The following is a 20,424-nucleotide window of genomic DNA, read 5'->3' on the forward strand; positions in this document are numbered from 1 at the left end:
AAAATATTCACAGAAGCTGTTTATATTCTTATCTTTATATAGTGAATTAAAGTCCATTTACCAGAAATGTATGTTGAAATTATGTTCATTTTATTGACAGTATCTTCTAAAGAGCAAAAGTATTTAATTATATTAAAGATCATCTTACTAGGGGTGGGGATGTAACTCAGTGATAAAGCATTTGTCTAGATGTGTAAGGCCTTGAGTTCAATCTCCAGTACAGCAAAAAATAAATTAAGGATCATCTTACCAACTTATTTATTTTTTCTGTTCATTCTTTTTCTGATTAATATATATATATATCAGAAAAAGAATGAACAGAAAAAATAAATAAGTTGGTAAGATGATCCATATATATATATACCTTGGCTAAGCCAAATTCACAACAGAATTCATTTCTGCTTTCTTTTTTAAGTGGTGAGCCATAGCATTTACATTCGGATGTATAATCCATTTTGAAATGCATGTGGTGCAAGGTAAGAGTCAAGTTCTTTTTTCCCTTGCATATGGATATCTAATCATTATAGAACCATTTGTTGAAAAGACCATCTTTCCCTCACTGAATTACCTGAGGACTTTAGAGTAGCCTTCGCTTTAGTGTTCAATCAGGTGTGAGCTGTCTGGCTGATAGGAAAGTGAATTCAACCCAGACCTGAATGAGCATTGTTCCTTATTCAGACCACTGCTTTCCTGTGACTCTTCCCTTGGTCTTGTGGAGTTTTACCTAAAACACATACAGATGAATATTCTGGAAATTCCTCCACAAAGAAAGCCAATAAAACCTTTTTTCCCTTCCCTCAGGGACATAGGTAGTTGTTTCATATATTTTGTCCAGTTTTCTACTTGTTTACAGCAAAAGAAAAGTTCCTTTCACAGTTAATTCTTCATGAATGAAAGCCTACCACTTTATGTTGAAACAGTATATTTTATGAATAATTCTCAAAGTTTATAAAAAGATGAATGAAACCTTCAGGTTGAATTTCTCTTTTTAGTATTTTGCTCTTTTTAAAAATCTATGTTTGGGCTATCACTCTTAGTTTTCCTATCCCTTCTCCTTTTTTTGGTGCATAAATCCTTTAGAGTCCTCTCATAGCCCTGTATGCCAACTTCTTTGGGAACAAAATTGTGTATCATTTACTCTTCACAAAATGGGTATTTTTAAACAAATACATAATCTCACATTGCTAACTAGAAAGAAGAATCACAAGTTATCTTGTTTTTAAAATTTGTTCTAATTAGTTACACATGACAGCAGAATGCATTTCGATTCATTGCACACAAATGGAACATAACTTTTCATTTCTCTGGTTGTACATGATGTAGATTCACACCATATGTGAAGTTAAGAGGAACTTATATGCCCTCTCTCTAAGCCTTCACACAATAGGCCATCCCCTATCAACAACAGAGAATACAATTAAGTGAGTCAAAGATAACTGGTTTCCTTGGCCATTCACTCAGGACCATCTTCCTGGATATAAACAGAACCTATTGTTCCCTGTTCTTGTTTCTCTGACTCTCTGGCCATGGACTTCATAGAGCCTAGCTCTCCTAAGGATTGGTTGTCCATTTAGATCTCCTTCCTTGGCTTAGTGTTCTTACCAAGGGCTTAAGGGTAGGAAGAAAAATTCCGATTTTCTTCTTTGTGTGCTCCTTTGTTTACACTGCAAATGGATACTTGAAGAACCTTCTTTATTTTGGAGAGCCTGGTAGTCTCATCATCAGAAATGGGAGATTCAAAAAGAAGAGGGAGTTTTGAGCTGGGGATTTAGCTCAGTGGTAGAGTGCTTGGCCAAAAGAGGCGGGAGGGTGGGGCAAGGAGCCCTTTCAATAAGTCAACACAAAAAAACTCTGAAAACATAATTTAAAAATTGGCAGAAGACTTGAAATTTATCCAAAGAAAACATATATTTGTATATCAACAAATATATGGAAAGACATTTAAGAACACTAATCATTAGGAAAATTCAAATCAAAACTACAATGAGTGGGCTGGGGTTGTGTGTGGCTCAGCAGTAGAGCACTCGCCTAGCACGCGTAAGGCCCTGGGTTCGATCCTCAGCACCACATATAAATAAATAAAATAAAGGGTATTGTATCCAATTACAACTTAAAAGAAAAAAACTACAATGAGCTATCATCTCATAAATATTAACATTGGTAGCCATTGGGATGTCAAAAATAACAAGTGTTGGTGAGGATCTGGAGAAAATGGAGCCCTTATACTGTTGGTAGCAACATAAAATGAAACAGCTATATGGAAAATAGTACAGTTACTCCCTGAAACATTAAAAACAGAATTACCCTATAATCCATATGGGTACATATCCAAAAGATTAAAAACATGGCCTCAAAGAGAGACACCCATGTTCACAAGAGTATTGTTCACAATAGCCAAAAAATGTAAACAAAATGTAATATAACCATGCAATGCAGTGATATTCAGCCTTCAAAAAGAAGGAAATTCTGGCTGGCACCTGTCACTATATGGATAAAGCTTGAGGACAAAATTCCAAGTGATAAGGAATTCCAAAGGAAAAGTTCTATGTGATTTCAATTACATGAGCACTAAAATTCACAGAAGTTCAAAGTAGAGTAGGATTATTGCCAGCAACCACAGGGACAGTGAAAGTCAGAGTTGTTTAATTTATCTAATAGAGTTTCAGTGGAGGCATGCCTGACCTCAGCCCCTAAAGACCCAATCGTCTCACCTGACCTTGGGACACTGCCCCCCTTCATTGTATGGGAGGCAGAATTTTTTGTTCCCCAATAAAAGTGCACTCCCTAGCGTGTTCTCTCTCTCTCGCTAGCCTCTTCAGTAAACCTCGCTACTTTAATGGGTAGCTAGAGGCTAGCGGTCCTGGAGCTGGTTTAAAGGTAATTAGAGTCTGTCTCTTTAATTCAAACTCCCTTAGGATTTCTCACATAGCCGAACCTTCACATATAAAGTCTGTGTTGGCTGCAGGCTAAACTCAGTTGTGTACACATTTATATAAAAATAGCTTTTCTTCTATTATCAGTTATTCTATAGAAAAATCAGAGTCCTTAACTCAGAAATACTAATTAAGACTTAGCTATTATAAATAAATATAATCTCTTACTAGTTTAAATAGGATCACATTTCCATTAAACCTCTTGCTTAAAAAAATACTTCATATTAAACAGAATTCATCAATTAATATCATAATTTCAAAATATCATCAGGTGACTATTTATTTTGGAGAGCCTGGTAGTCTCATCATCAGAAATGGGATAAAAATCTTTATGATAAAAATCTTCCTAAAAACTCCCATAGGACAAGGGGGACTTCTTGGAAATGAAACAGGGTTACAAAAATCCCTATCTGTTACATTCAAAGGATATAATCCCAGCTTGACTTTGCCCTCAAGAGCAGGCCAATGTTTACTAGAACTGCTTCCCAGGCCTTAGGTTACGACCACCACAGACCACTGACACCCCTCAGAGAGACTTCCGCACTCTAAGACTTCACCATATCAGAGAAGAAAGAATCCATAGATTACCTTCAACTGCTCCAGGGCAAAAGGTGAACCATCTTGCTGTAAATTTTCAATAATCTGTTCCACAGTGTTGGCTGAAAAACATCTAAAAAAAGGAAACATATTTTCACCAATATATATGCAAGTGATTTCCCATTTCCAGAATAACCAAGAATCTGAAAACAAGCTTCCCCCAGACCCATTGCAATAATGAAGAGTTTCTTAACCTATTTTATAGGATAACGAAACAGAATTATTACTCCCCTGGGTAAGGGTTTCACAGTCTACCATCATTAGTGCAAAACAAAACCTAAATCTTCTCTTTTCATTTGCTTTCTTACATCCATAGTACTTATATGTAAATAAATATTTCAACTAAAGAAAACCTGAAGCTTGTAAAATGAAGAGATGGATTTATTATTTTCCAATAGTTTTCTTCTTATTTCCTTAGGCCAGTCTGTCAATTTCTCAAATCTTTCAGACAGATTTCTCCTATAAAACCTTTTGCTGGAAGCTTTAATAAGACCTTCAAAGAAGATGATTTTACAAAGATAAAAGATAAGTTAGTTCAATTATTATTTTCTAGCCTTTCTTCCCCAGTTTTTTAAAAAAAGGACTTTGAATTAAACTAAATTAGCATGGAAGATTAGTTAAATATAAATGATTATTTCCCTCTAAAAGAGATGGGCAAGAAGTTACTTTCAAATTTAAGTGAAAATAAAAGTACACATCACGCTATATGATCATAGAATTAAGTATACTGCCAAATACAACATAATTACAATGTTAGAAAATTCAATTTAATAGTTTTCCCAAAGGAATAAATATAATTAAGATGTCTTTTAAAGTACCTGTTTATTTTGTCCAGGTGTTCCTCAAGAATAAAAGACTTGTCTTGATCAATCTTGGACTGTTTGAAAAGAAATAATTTGAATTCAAAAATTTTTTAAATCCATAAAAATTACATTTTAATGATATATTTGTGACAAATAATTACGTTCAGTCAAATTATATCTAACAATCTCAAATACCTACCATTATGTGCTCAAAATGCAGATGGTATGTTGCCGCAGTCTGGCTGGGCACAAATCATGAGCCACTCAAGCAGGAACAAACTTTATTTCTGAACTCCACCAGCACACTCCACACACACTCCCTGGGGAATTCTCCCGAAGGCCACCCACAGGGCTCCTCCAGGAACACCACACACCAACGGGAACTCCCTCCCCTGGGCTGCGCATGCACTCACTCTCAGAACCCCAAGAGAACTCAACAGGAACTCCAAAGTAGCGCGGGCACCCTGCAGCAAGAGCCATCCTATTACCAGACAGTAAAGGTCTAATATACAATTGAATCAATCCAGCATTATCTTAATGGCTCACCTCTCAACCATTATTACTTCTGGCAAAATGCCAGGGGCCATTCCAACTCGGCTGTGGCTCTCAACAGTATGTTGTACTCTAGACTAGTGTTAAGGCAAAATGTTCTTATATTTTTACTTATATGTGATACATTTTCATTTAAATGTATCTGTGAGTTTAAGGATTTCAAGGGATCTGAGAGATCATCCTGCCAACTTTCTATCCGATCTGGAAATTCCTACTATATTACTGGTGTCCCTGCAGCTCTGACCTCCAGAAAAAGAAAACAGTACTTATAAATTTGGTACTTTGGGTGGTTCTCACATATGTTCATTAAATTTCAATAGTTACTATTAAATAGATTCCTCTAAATTCAAAGTATTTTTACATTCATGTACTTTTACCTAACTTATTTTCTTAGTTTCAAATCAATTTGGTCAAAATTCTGTCAACATTCTCACCTAAATCACTGACAAAAGTACTGAATAAATCCAAGATGACTTTCCTACAGACTAATACTTACACATTTAACAGAACTCTTTGGTAAGGCTTTTCAATCTCCACATACCATAATCCAATTCATGTTTACCCAATTTGATAAAGTGAAAGACTGTTAAGTGCTCTGACAAAAATGGATAGAATCCTCATAAGCTCTATAGTCACATTATTACATCAAATACTCAGTGACCCTGTCAATCTGCACTTGAGTTCTTTATTTCTCGGTTACTTTTTGTACAGTTTCTCCCAATATTTCATCCTTTGTCTTCTCTGTAATAAATTCCTAATAGTTACACATTGGCCTTCCCTTCTCTTTCTTTTCCACTCATTATCCTTTTCTTCCTCTTATCCTGGAGTTTTCTTCAATGTCAATTTTAATCTATCTGTTGTAGGGTTTTTCCATTTTTGCTATTGTATTTAAATTTCTTACTCTTGCCCTAGCAATACTTCTTTTTCTGTGAAGATCTGAAGTTAGGAAACTTTATATGTATATGTTGGTTCTCTAAGCCAACTGCTGCTATGGGTCTTCCCATTTAGTTACATTCCACCTCTTAAGAATACAGGAGGATCTCAACCACATCTGTCCTCGGAGTAAGATTCTACTCTGCTGCCATGCTATGTGAAGACAGTTGCTCTGGGTTAAACAGAAGGAAGACTTCTAGAGTTCTGCTTTTAAAAACTTACAGTTTAGCTGGGCATGGTGGTACATGCCTGTAACTCCAGCTCCTGGGAGTTGAGGCAGGAGAATTGGTAGTTTAAGCCCAGAGCCTGGGCAATATAGTGAAACATTTTATCTCAAAAACGAAATAACAACAAAAACAAACAAACAAAAAAACTTCTTGTTTTTCTTCCCCACTCCATGCTTTAATCTATTTTCTCTTTTCGGTGCTGGGGATTGAATTCAGGACCTTGAGCATGTTAAGCAAAAACTTTTCCACTGAGTCATAGCCCTAGCCCTATAACCCAGTTTTCAGAGGGCCCCGATTCCTTGGAAAGGGTCTATACCAGGAATCAGCTGATTTCTTATTGTCTTTCCCACATTGAAGGATGATTTTAGCATTCTCAGGTATAACTACCCGAGCCTGCTGATTTCAAGCTCCCAAAATGTTGGGCCGGGGGTGTAGCTCAGTGGTAGAATATTTGCCTCACATGTGTATGGCCCTGGGTTCAATTCCCACCAACACACACACACACACACACACACAAAAAAAAAAAAAAAAAAAAAAATCCTAGAATTCAAGCTCCTAGTACGTTGACATGTCTTCCATTGTCTCCTCTTCTGTTCTACTTGACTTTGTGGTTTTATGCCTTTTTTATTCCCCAATTATAATTTTAGTGGTTTTTTGGAAGAAGTATGTATTCAATAAGATGTGTAATTAGAGTTGCATAGTGCTTTTACACTTGGCTTTTACAAGAAAAATCAAGTTAGATAACTTAAGAATTAAACCGAACACTGCAATATATTATTATAGATAGATATTTAGCAGCTCCATACAACAGTGTGAACACTGAATCTCCATTACAGAAATGCCACACTGTGTTGTGAAAAGCCCTCGGAAGACATTGTGCTGAGGTTCTCCAGCAGTGAGGAGAGGAGCTGTGCACAGTAAGAAGTCATCTTATCAGATGACTACTCTAACAACAAAGCACTGGTCCTCTCCCCAAGCTTTAAAGTAAAACAATCCCCAGTATATTTATTTACATCCACAAACTATACTATTTACCAACTGATAAGTTTTTAATCACTTCACTTTCCCCATAAATTAAAATCTAGGGTAAAAGCATTGAGAAGATCACCTGTGTATGGTAGGTTTCTAAGACATCTGCGACATTTTCCTTTGAAGGAGATTTCAATGCTACCAAATCTTCCTCTAACATGCTCACCTACGGGGGAAATAAAAAGATAAACATTTGAAACCCATAGAAACAGAAAGGTTTTTTTAAAATTAACTTTCATTTTTTTAAAAATCTCTCTTTGTTAGAATCTTATCTTAAAATGCTCTCTTAAACTGAGTCATTCCCACACAGCAAATGTTGCCTTAGCAGGAACAGATAAGAGATGGAAGATACTAAGGAGCACTTGAAATGTGGCGCAAGTTGAGTATCCCTAATCCAAAATCCAAAACACTTCTAGTCCCAAGCATTTCAGATAAAAGTTACTCAACCTGTATTGTAATCAAAGATTTGATTTATAAATTTTATTTTAAATTAATTCTAAGTAAAATTAACACACTTAACTAGGGGCTACTGTCATCACTGCCACTTCTCCATCTAGTCATTCACATATCTATTCTACAACTAAATGAGACTTTTCTCTATTTCCAAAACATAGCTAATGTTTTCCTGGCCATGAGGTTGATTTATTTTATTTATGTTTATCTACTCTATTTGCCTTTTTCTGATGATATTCACGGGAAGGCCATCTAATCCTTTCTTACAGGTATGCTCTTTCTTTCAACATTTTGAGTACTTTCTTAGCATGTATCCTGTTTTTATACGTGTCATGCTTTATACTGCCAGATGAGACGTGTTTATCTACCTTTTGTACCCACTTCTAAACCCATCTTCAATGGGTGTTACTCATTTCTGTATTTCCTATAGGTCCTAAGAATGGCTGTTTATCTGCTACAGGTATTATTATTAGGCAAGTTGACAGAGAAAAGCACTGCACATCAGTTTTCCCTCTTTTATCCTTAGCTAAGTTCTACTATAATCAAGAATGTCCTTCCAGAGTGGACAATGGAATGCCCATGGCTCAAGGGAAGGATGAAACAGCTGCTTACTCAATGTGACTGAAGATACCCACAATAGGAAGATCTGCAACTTCAACCAGATAAGATGGAAGGCCCTCATAACAGTGTACAGGAACAACCTTCAATTTCTCACACTTCACATACCTCATAGGATCCATAATGGACCAAGATCAAGGTTTACTAACATAAAAAATGGCACAGCCAATTTATAAAGTTAATAAAGAGAATTCTATTAGCAAGCAAATGATACATTTTTATGCTATCCAACTGGTTTATGTTAATGGCTGGTAGGTCAGAGAGGATGCATGACATTAAAGAATTATATTTTTAACAGTCCTTAAGCATTTGTAAAATAATCCAATGATTAATGCAATCTCTGGTATCAGTGCCCCAAATAGAATGTTATAAAGTAGACACATGAGTACAAGTGGGACATCCTGTGTAACACAAGAAATTCTCAGTGAAAATTCTGGTTAACGCTTAAAAAAAATAAATAAATACACAGAGAAAGTTGTGTTAAAATACTAACAGTTAAAATCTGAATGCTTACTGTGTGTCAGCTATACAGCTAAGCATGAAACACAAATTTTCTAATTTAACTTTTATAACATTCCTTCCTCTAACTCCAAACACCTTTTCCTCAAGATCAGATATTCATTGAAGACCACATGCTTCCTGAGAAGTGGACTTCACTCTCTGGTTCCAAAGATGAAGTGCATTATCCAGAACCTATGGGGCAGTCAGTGTATTCCACCCACCCATATGGTTCAAATATATATAATATAAGTCAGGGTGAACTAAGCAAGGTAAAGTAGAATAAATCACAGGCCTTTTATTGAGAATTCTGGGACAAAATCACCTCAAATTAATTTGTTTAGGTTTGTTACATGTAACACAAAGAGTTTTGATTATTATGGAAATATTATCATCTCCCTTTTGCAGACGGAAAACCAGGAAACCAGAGAGGCTAAATTCAAGGTAGGTTTTAAACTCAGTCTATTTGTATACTCTTTGCTACTATGCTATGCTATCCTAAGAAAATTGGCCATACTACTAGAAAAAAAAAAAAATGAAGATAAGTAACATGTATTCCTTGTACAAGACAGATATGTTTAAGAAAAGTCAAGACCAAGGGCTGGGGATGTAGCTCAGTGGTAGAGCAGTTGACTGGCATGTGTGAGGCCCTAGGTTCAATTCCCAATACACAATAAATAAATAGATAGAAGTCAAGATGATATTTTACAAATGCAATTATTTTAAATGCACTAGGGAAACTTACCACAACAGACTCTTTCAGAAATGTCTTCATAAAAGCCTATCTTTAAATTTAGATATCATATAATTAGATTTTCTTAACATAGGTTTTTTTTAACATTCTATTTATTCATTAAAAAATATTCACTAAAGATGCCAGGCAAAACAGCCCTGAATCCAAGTATTATCATCTCCATTTTGCATGAGGAAACAGAATTGGAAACCTTAAGCACCTTCTCCAAGGTTGATGTTATGGTTTAGATATGAGGTATCTCCAAAAGCTAAGACAATTCAAGAATGTTCAGAGGTGAAATATTTAGATTATGAGAGTTAATCTTATGGAGTAACTGTAGGGAGTTGGGGTATGGCTGGAGGAGGTAGGTCATTGGAGGTGTGCCTTTGGGGTTGTCCCTGGTGAGCAAAGACTTCTCTTTGCTTCCTGGTTGCCATGTCTTCAGCTGCTTTCCTCTGCCATGCCCTTCTGCCACAATGTTCTGCCACTTCAGATCCAGAGGAATGGAACTGGCTGACTATAGATGGAACTCCTGAAACTGTGAGCCAAAATAAACCTTTCATTCTCTAAGTTCTTTTCAGGTCCTTTGGTCACAACAAAATATCTAACTGAAACAGTTGCACAGCTAAAAGCAATAAATCAAAATTCACACCCATGTCTACCAAAAACCTGTTATTTCAACCATTTATAGTACCTCCACATTCCATGTCAACATCCAATTACCTTTTCAGAATCTACAAAGTGTGTAGCAATTCCTACTCTGTACACATCTCTTCCTTTTAGTCTGAATCCTGTCAATGCCAGAAAGTAACCCAGTTTTCCTTGAAGTCTTGGCAAGAAATAACCTCCACCCACATCAGGGAACAGTCCTGGAATTAAACATAATAAAGAGAAATAACAATGACTCAAATAAGAAGTGAATAAAACCTCCTTCCTTTAAGTCACATAGCCATTTCTCTGGAGTATAAATCTACACTACAAATATTATTAAACTAAATACTAAATTTAACCAATGTCACAAAGAACTTACTACAAGTTGTGATGATTGGGGTATTTTCAAAATCTTCATGTCTCATTTCTATAGAAGGCAGAAAGTATCGGATGATACTTGTTTTGTGTACTTGAAGTACTCAATAATTCTACCTAAATTTTCCTGTCATCAATTTACTTTTCTAAGAATCTCTGAAATAGATAAAAATTGGAAAAAATATTCTTTCCAAATGATAAACATAGGGGAAAAATACATAATACAAGGGTTATTATGGGAAAATTAATCACAAACATTTAAATCATCTCTGAAACTTAATCAATTATCTAATATTCTAGATATTTAAAGACTAGTGCAATACCATTCATTCTATTAAACCATCAGTATGTAATTGATACTAATCACATGCATTTACTCTTTCCTTAGCCATCAGTATTTTTAAAATTCCCCTCTCTACTTACAACAATTGGAAGTAGTATCTATACAATGAGTTACCAGTATACTATGTTTCGGTGTTTAAGAACTTCTTTAAACAACAGTGATGCCCTAGCTGTTTAACTCATACAGCTATTTTAAGGTTACTTAACGTAATGAAGTTGAGATAAAAACAAAACCTCAAAAATTCTTTCTAGTTCTACTTGACAAAGATTCTTATAATTAAGAGAATAAGCAGCATGCTACTGTACATAAAAATAAACTGAACTCCTGACCTTCCCCACTCCTGTCATTACCCACCTCAGTAAAGGAAACAACCATCCACCTTGACACCTTCTCTTAGCCAGGGTGATCTTTTTAAAACTCGAATTTTGATCAGAGTATTGCACTCCTTAAACCCTCTCACAGTTTCCTGATTGTCTTGGATAAGAACAATCATCTTTATCAAAATCCTTCAGGGCCCTTGACCACTTTCTGTATCTCTTACTAGCCACTAAACTCCAGCCACTGTGGCCTTCTTACATTTGCCCAACATTCTGCTCCTCTTCTTGCCCAGAGACTCAATGGTATTCTGCCCAAGTGAAAGCACCCTCCCATCCTTAAACACATTCTTCCCTCCAGGATAATACACATACACACACATTCTCCCACTGGCTGTATCTTTCCAGTCTCCCTTGCTGGCTCTACTTCCTCTGCTTGACCTCTAAGTATTGCAAAGCCTGGACCTGAAACTAGGCTACCTCCTCCTTACACAAGAATCAGAGCTCCAGAGTTCTGTCTGCAACTCTCTCCTCTGTGGTCCTCTCTTCTGGGAATTCTAGATGCCTTGGTCTCCTTGGCCTCTTAGCTTAACTTTCCCAAATGAAGGACCACACCAAGGCTGGAAACTCAAGGTATAAACCTGGAGTTACTGTGAGGTTTCTCTTGCTTGCTTTCCTTTATAAAGTTGTTCATAATATTTCCAACCTTTCTTTGTTATATCTCACACAAGATTCCATTACTTCATTCCTTCAACAACAGTATAAGCTTAAGTGTTTCAAAGGAAGATGATTCTGAAAGTAATCATGAAAAAATGATTTTTTACCTATTGCTGTTTCTGGCATTGAAAAAACAGACTTCTCAGTAGCCACTCGGAATTGTCCATGAACTGAGATACCAACTCCCTAGGGAAATAAGAAAAAATTTTTGGTTAAAAAACACCGTAAAAATTGAAAGCATAAAAACAAATAATACAAAGCAAGTAAATTATATTCATAGGAATTTGTTCCAGAAAATGGGTTGGAGAGAAGACCCAAACCACACAATTTCAGATGAACTTACCAGACCAAAAAAAAGGGAATCCCTGAAATCTGAAACTAATTTGTTTTAACGTAGATGTTTTCAATCAGTAGTGTTTCATGTTCTCTTCCCCACTTCCCTCTCATTTCAAAACAAATGTGGCAAAGATGTAGTATTATAGAATACTGACTTTTCTCAGAACCACCAAGTGTTGCTTGTGAGTGGCACCATAATTCAAAAAGCACAACCAAGCTATTCTATCAACTTTCAATGATTTTAAAAAGAATATTTAACACATTCTACTTACTTATTTCATCAAATAAAATGAGCAACATCATTTTTCTCAGATAAACATTTAATGAGGACCAATTCAGATCTCAGATTTTTCAACCCAGACTCTCAAAGCCAGGAGATCCTGGAACAACATATACCAACCTCTAAAAGATAATGGATGCTAACCAAGAATCTTATATCCAGCAAAATTAAGCTTCAAATTTGGTGATGAAATAAAAACGTTCCATGATAAACAAAATTTAAAAGAAATTACAGCAAGAAAGCCTGCACTACAGAAGATTCTTGGCAAAATATTCCACGAGAAGGAAATGAAAAACAATAATGAAAATCTGCAAAGGCAAGAACTACAATAAAAGAAAAGCCAACCAAAAGAGAAACCAAGTCAAGCTAAATATCAAAAATAAACAAAATGACCAGTAATATAAATCATATCTCAATAATAACCCTAAATGTTAATGGCTTAAACTCCCCAATCAAAAGACATAGGCTGGTAGATTGGATTAAAAAAAAAAAAAAAGACCCAACAATATGTTGCCTTCAGGAGACTCATCTCATAGGAAAAGACACCCACAGACTAAAGGTAAAAGGTTGGGATAAAATATACCATTCACATGGTCTACGTAAGCAAGCAGGGGTTTCCATCTTCATATAAAATAGACTTCAAGCCAAAGTTAATCAAAAGGGATAAAGATGGTCATTTCATACTGCTTGAGGGAACCATACATCAACAAGACATAACAGTTATAAATATATATGCCCTAAACAATGAACACCTATGTTCATCAATCAAACTCTTTTCAAGTTCAAGAGTCAAATAGATCACAACACAATAACTCTGGGAGACTTTAACACACCTCTTTCACCAATAGATAGTCTTCCAAACAAAAGCTAAACAAAGAAACTACAAAACTCAACAATATAATCAATAACTTAGACTTAACTGACATACATAGAGCATATTATCCATCAACGAGCAAATACACTTTCTTCTCAGCAGCTATGGATCCTTCTCTAAAACAGACCATATGGTATGCCACAAAGCAAATCTTAGTAAATACAAAAAAGTAGAGATACTACCCTGCATTCTATCAGACAATAATGGAATTAAATTAGAAATCAATGATAAAATAAAAAATAACTACTCCAACACCAGGAGACTAAAGAATATGATATTGAATGAACAATGGGTTACAACAGATATCAAGGAGAAGATTTAAAAAAATTTTAGAGGTAAATGAGAACACTGATACAACATATCAAAATCTCTGGGACACTATGAAAGCAGTTCTAGGAGGAAAGTTCATTGCATAAAGTTCATTCCTTAAAAGCAGAAAAAGTCACCAAATAAATGACCTAACATTACATCTGAAAGCCCTAGAAAGAGAAGAAGAAATCAACCCCAAAAGCAGTAGGAGACAGAAAATAATTAAAATCAGAGCTGAAATCAATGAAATTGAAACAAAAGAAACAATTTTTAAAAATTGACAAAACACAAGTTGGTTCTTTTAAAAAATAAGTAAAATTGATAAAACATTAGCCATGCTAACAAAGAGAAGGAGAGAGAAAACTCAAATTACTAACATCCGTGATGAAAAAAGGAAATATTACAATGGCCACTACAGAAATAAAGAAGATAATTAGAAATTATTTCGAAAATTTGTACTCCAATAAAATAGAAAATATCGAAGGCATCAACAAATTTCTAGAGGCATATGATATACCCAAACTCCATGATATACACAATTTAAACAGATCAATTTCAAGTAAGGAAATAGAGGATGCCATCAGAAGCCTACCAACCAAGAAAAGCCCAGGACCAGATGGATACAAAACTGAGTTCTACAAGACCTTTAAAGAAGAACTAATACCAATACTTCTCAAACTATTTCATGAAATAGAAAAAGAGGGAACACTTCCAAACATATTCTATGAGGCCAAAATATCATCCTGATTGCAAAACCAGAAAAAGACATCAAAGAAAGAAAACTTCAGACCAATCTCTCTAATGAATATAGATGCAAAAATTCTCAATAAAATTCTGGCAAATCGAATACACACACAAAAAAAAACCCTATTGCATCATGATCAAGTAGGATTCATCCCAGGAATGCAAGGTTGGTTAAACATATAGAAATCAATAAATGCAATCCATCACATCAATAGACTCAAAGATAAGAAATCATATGATCATCTTAATAGACACTGAGAAAGCATTTGATAAAATACAGCATCCCTTCATGTTCAAAACGCTAGAAAAACTAGGGATAACAGGAACATACCTCAACATTGTAAAGGCTATCTATGCTAAGCCCCAGGCCAACATCATTCTAAATGGAGAAAAATTGAAAGCATTCCCTCTAAAAACTGGAACAAGACAGGATGCCCTCTGTAACCACTTCTATTTAACATAGTTCTTGAAACACTGGCCAGAGCAATTAAACAGATGAAAGAAATTAAAGGAATACGGATAGGAAAAGAAGAACTCAAATTACCACTATTTGTAGTCAATATGATTCTATATCTAGAAGACCCAAAACATTCCACCAGAAATCTACTAGAACTAATAGATGAATTCAGCAAAGTAGCTGAATATAAAATCAACACCCATAAATCAAAGGTTTTTCTGTGCATCAGGGACAAATCCACTGAAAGTGAAATGAGGAAAACCACCTCAGTTACAATAGCCTCAAAAAAATAAAATAAAATACTTGGAAATAAACTTAACAAAAGAGGTGAAAGACCTCTGCAATGAAAACTACAACACGCTAAAGAAAGAAATTAAAGAAGACTTTAGAAGATGGAAAGATCTATCTTGTTAGGCAGAATTAATAGTCAAAATGGCCATACTACCAAAAGCACTATAGAGATTCAATGTAACCCCAATCAAAATCCCAATGACATTCTTCATAGAAATAGATAGAGCAATCATGAAATTCATCTGGAAAAATAAGAGACCCAGAATAGCCAAAGCAATTCTTAGCCAGAAGAGGGTAGCCGGTGGCATTACTATTCCAGACCTTTATTACAGAGCAATAGTAACAAAAACAGCATGGTATTGGCACCAAAATAGACCTGTAGACCAATGGTACAGAGTAGAGGATACAGAGTCTAACCCACCTAACTACAGTTATCTTATATTAGACAAAGGTGCCAAAAACAAACATTGGAGAAAAGATAGCCTCTTCAACAAATGGTGCTGGGAAAATTGGAAATCCACATGTAACAAAATGAAATTAAACCCCTATCTCTCACCATGCACAAAATTAAACTCAAAGTGGATCAAGGACCTAGGAATTAAACCAGAGACCTTGCGCCTAATGGAAGAAAAAGTAGGCCAAAATCTCCGTCATGTCAAATTAGGCCCCAACTTTCTTAATAAGACTCCTATACTGCAAGAATTTAAACCAAGAATTAATAAATGGGATGAATTCAAATTAAAAAGCTTCTGCTCAGGAAAAAAATAAAAAAAAAAAAAAACAATCAGTGAGGTGAACAGAGAGCCTACAGAATGGGAGCAAATCTTTACCACAATCACAGCAGATAGAGCACTAATCTTTAGGATATATAAAGAACCCAAAAATCTTAACACCAAAAAAGCAAATAACACAATCAATAACTTGACCAAGAAACTGAACCAACACTTATCAGAAGAAGATGTACAATCAATCAACAAACATGAAAAAATGTTAAACATCCTAGCAATTAGAGAAATGCAAATCAAAACTACTCTAAGATTTTCTCTCACTTCAGTCAGAATGGTAGCTATCAAGAATACAAACAACAATAAGTGTTGGCGAGGATTGGGGGAAAAGGCACACTCATACATTGCTGGTTGGACTGCCAATTGGTGCAGCCAATCTGGAAAGCAATATGGAGATTCCTTGGAAAACTTGGAATGGAAACACCATTTGATCCAGCTATCCCACTCCTTGGTTTATACCTAAAGGACTTAAAAAACTTAAATACTTGGGCGGGGAACGTGGCTCAAGCAGTAGCATGCTCGCCTGGCATGCACGGGGTGCTGGGTTTGATCCTCAGCACCACATAAAAAATAAAATAAAGATGTTGTGTCCACCAAAAACTAAAAAATAAATATTAAAAAATTCATATTCTCTCTTTCTCCCCCCCCCCCTTTAAAAAAAACAAAAAAAACCAGCATACTAGGGTTGGGGTTTTGGCTCAGTGGTAGTGCGCTTGCCTAGCATGCATGATGGACCGGGTTTCATTCTCAGCACCACATACAAATAAATAAAATAAGGTCCATCAACAACTAAAAACTATTAAAAAAAAATACCCAGCATACTACAGGGAAACAGCCATACGGATGTTTACAGCAGCACAATTCACAATAGCTAAATTATGGAACCAACCTAGATGCCCTTCAATAGATGAATGAATAGGGAAACTTTGGTAAATATACACAATGGAATGGAACATTACTCAGCATTAAAAGAGAATAAAATCATGGCATTTGCAGGTAAATGGATAAAGTCGGAGAATATAATGCTAAGTGAAACAAGCCAATCCCAAAAAACTAAACGCTGAATGTTTTCTTTGATATGAGGATGCTGACTCATAATGGTGATGGGGGCAGGGGAGCATGGGAGGAATAGAAGAACTTTAGACAGGGCAAAGGGGAGGGAGGGGAAAGGAGCAGTCAAAGGGTAGGGATGATGGTGGAATGAGTTAGACATCATTACCCTAAGTACATGTATGAAGACACAAATGGTATGAAAATACTTTATGTACAATCAGTTACTTGAAAAATTGTGCTCTATATGTGTAATATGAATTGAACTACATTCTGCCATCATGTATAGCAAATTAGAACAATTAAAAAAAACATTTAATGACGCCAATTACAAAACTCTTAAAAATTTATTACTGAAAGATTCTACTGAAAGTCTATTTCAAACCTACTGAATGTCACAGAAAAAGGCAATATGACAGATATTTGAATACCAAGCATATTTGAAACATAAGTACACATGATAACAAAGCATCCAAGTTTATGTTAGTTCCCATCATGGTAATTTCCTGTGGTACATACACTCTTTTCACATTATTTAGAACTTCTTTTATTGTTATACTTCTCAATTCTTTTTAATCAGTGTATCTTTGAAAATTGAAAGGGACTCATTTCTTTGATTCTTTTAATTTTTCATCAAAATTTTCTTATCTCCTTTGTTTTCAAATTCAGTTCAGCCATTTGTAAGTTCTTAAAAACTTTCTTTCATTACAAAATACTTAGAAACACACACAATTTCTTATAAACTTCATGTACCATATTCCAAGCTTAAAATTGAATAGATCATGTCTGTAAATATGGAAATGAATAAAATTCTTTATTTGCTACCTACAACGACCTTGGCTGTAAACATTTCTAGGTTATATCCATAATGTTAGATTATGATTGTGATTATTTATATTATAGGTCTGCATTAGGACATAGTCAACTGACAAGATAAGCCCATATTAGATTGTATATACTTCAAAACTATAATAAAATCTTACGATTCTGGTAAAAAAATTAGTTACATTAATAATCTCCTTTACTATTTTAAGGGCCTTTGCCTTATATTCTATTGTCTACTTTTATCATATTATAACTGAAATTTTATACCTATTGAGGAACATGCTGTTAAGAAATTTAAAAAGAGACTGAATTAACAGTTTCAGATTATGTTCTATTGAGCTCTAGGACCCACAAGAGCTTCCTAGAAGGCAGACCTCCAGTTCTCACCTGGCTGACCTCTCCTTTTTTTAATTAACTTTGAATTTCACACATTACAGTTCTCAGTCCTAGTCTTGCCAGGCTTCCCTAGAGACACACAGCTATTATCAATTTGGTAAGTAACCTTTTAGACTTTTCTCCATGTATCTCGTATATTTGAATAAATGTGATATATTTGAATAAATCAGATATATATTTTACATATAATAATATATATCATATGCAGAAGTGTGTATTACAAACTCTTATTCCACAGCCTGCAAGGCTCTATGTAATCTGGCCCAAGCTACCTCTCTGACTTTAGCTTCTACAGCTCTTCCTGCTCTCATTCCACTAGCCACAGGGGTTCATGCCATTTCTCCACAATTTTAAGCTTTTACAATTTCAATAAATCATATAATTTTGAAGCAACAAAGACATACAAGAGAAGGCCACTGCATGCCCAATTACTGCCTTTTCTCTATGGAAATTGGCTCTGCCTAGAAACTTTTTTCCCTTCCCTCAGCATGGGCTATACAGAAGATGAACAATGGATTCAAGGGCAGCCAATGTAGACTTTTTTTAGAATTTGGAGGCCTGGGGAGAAATGAGAGGGAAGTGAATTAGACAAGGTTCTTACTCTTAGGTATTTAAAAAGAAACACAGTGGGCAGTTGTCAGTTGATGACAGGCAAATATGCTAAAAGGTCTTTTGAAATTTGAGTTACAGAAGATATGAGAGCCAAATAAAAGTTGAAATTATATGGGGTTGGAAACCAAAAATCTGAGAAAGCTGAGGCTGTACAACACAGAAAACAAAGCAAACATATAAAAAGAAGCAGAGATAGTCACTATTTCTGTCACATTTCTATGCATAATCTTTTGTACTGACAAATTTTCAATATAAGGCATCTCTACTGTAACATGATGAGTTTCTTAAAACAAATCCTAATGTTCTATAAAATTGCACAGAGACTACAGGAAAAAGAGTTGGGGCAGTCTGTTCAGAACCTAAACAACTTAATAATTTTAGTGCTAATTAAAACTATAAATGGTCCTGGAAATGTGATTTAGACAAATCAGTCAGGCAGCTCCATAGCAACAAAGACTACCACAGCAGACATTTAAAATACACAGAAATAAAGTAGAAATAAGGGCAATACTTCAATCACAATAGAACTATCAGGTGCTAACACAATGCAAGTAGAAGTGCAGCTATGTGTTAGAGGGTTTGCCAAAACCTGGAGATTTACGTGATGGTGGAAGACACCCTAGGAACAGGCATTTGTTTTATTTTACTTTCTTAAAATACAGACCAAAGAATTCCTGTTCATAGTACAACTGAGCCAAGCACATTTTCCTGCTTAGCTAAAAATTATATATTTATTCCCAACACCCTACCTCTGCATCCCCAGAAAACAAACAAAAAAAAAAGCACCAGACTTCTGCATTGAAATCATTTCCCCAGTTAACCAATCACTTATGAGTTAATTTATAGTATGAAGCATCTACTCTAAAGCTCACTATACCTACACGAATCCCAAAGTTAACACTCCTTGCCCAGAAAGCAACCAGATTTCAGATTTATATAATCAACAAAACACTTTTGTTCAAAATAACTACTCCCACTGAATTTCCCACAGGCATCTCTCACTTAACAAACCCCAAATTAAATTCATTTCCCTTCACCATCACCAGCTCACTCCATGGCATTCCGCCTCCCAAATTTTAGTAGACAGTGCCCTCTTTATCTGTCAATACAATCTATCATCAAATTCCACCAAATTGCCTCCTGAATATCTGTCGTAAATATATCCCATTTTCTGCCCCTTTATTACCTCTACTCCAGCTCAAATCATGATAATGTCTCACCTGGATTTCTGCAATAGCTTCCTAAGTAACTTCTTCATCTCAATCCTACCTGCTTCCAGTTCATTCTTCCCACAAGGAAGTTATCTTTCTAAAATGGAACTCTGTTCTATTCAATGGCTCTGCTAAAAGCCTTAAACGCTTCTCCAAGTTGCTATCAGGATATACTACTTAACATGTCTTATACTAGAGGTCTGATGTGACTCCTTGCTTACCTCTCTAGACTCAGAACTGAATCCCTATCACCTTGACACTTCAAATTTTTTTTTATTGGTTGTTCAAAACATTACAAAGCTCTTGACATATCATATTTCATACATTAGATTCAAGTAGGCTATGAACTCCCATTTTTACCCCAAATACAGATTGCAGAATCACATCGGTTACACATCCACATTTTAACATAATGCCATATTAGTAACTGTTGTATTCTGCTACCTTTCCTATCCTCTACTATCCCCCCTCCCCTCCC

The 20,424-nt window shown here is 35.3% G+C and overlaps 1 protein-coding gene across 1 annotated transcript in view; it reads right to left on the reverse strand.

The window, feature by feature from the left end:
• Positions 1 to 20,424, reverse strand: part of Hibch (3-hydroxyisobutyryl-CoA hydrolase) — a 77,095-nt gene that overhangs the window by 11,650 nt on the left and 45,021 nt on the right. The window contains exons 8-12 of the mRNA XM_048808976.1: positions 11,884 to 11,962; positions 10,100 to 10,245; positions 7,154 to 7,240; positions 4,349 to 4,407; positions 3,522 to 3,603 (exon numbers count right to left, since the gene is read on the reverse strand). Coding sequence (XP_048664933.1) covers positions 3,522 to 3,603; positions 4,349 to 4,407; positions 7,154 to 7,240; positions 10,100 to 10,245; positions 11,884 to 11,962 — 453 coding nt within the window. The remainder of the gene's footprint in view (positions 1 to 3,521; positions 3,604 to 4,348; positions 4,408 to 7,153; positions 7,241 to 10,099; positions 10,246 to 11,883; positions 11,963 to 20,424) is intronic.

The sequence above is a fragment of the Marmota marmota genome, unplaced genomic scaffold (assembly GCF_001458135.2).
Source record: "Marmota marmota marmota unplaced genomic scaffold, marMar, whole genome shotgun sequence".
Taxonomy (NCBI): domain Eukaryota; kingdom Metazoa; phylum Chordata; class Mammalia; order Rodentia; family Sciuridae; genus Marmota; species Marmota marmota.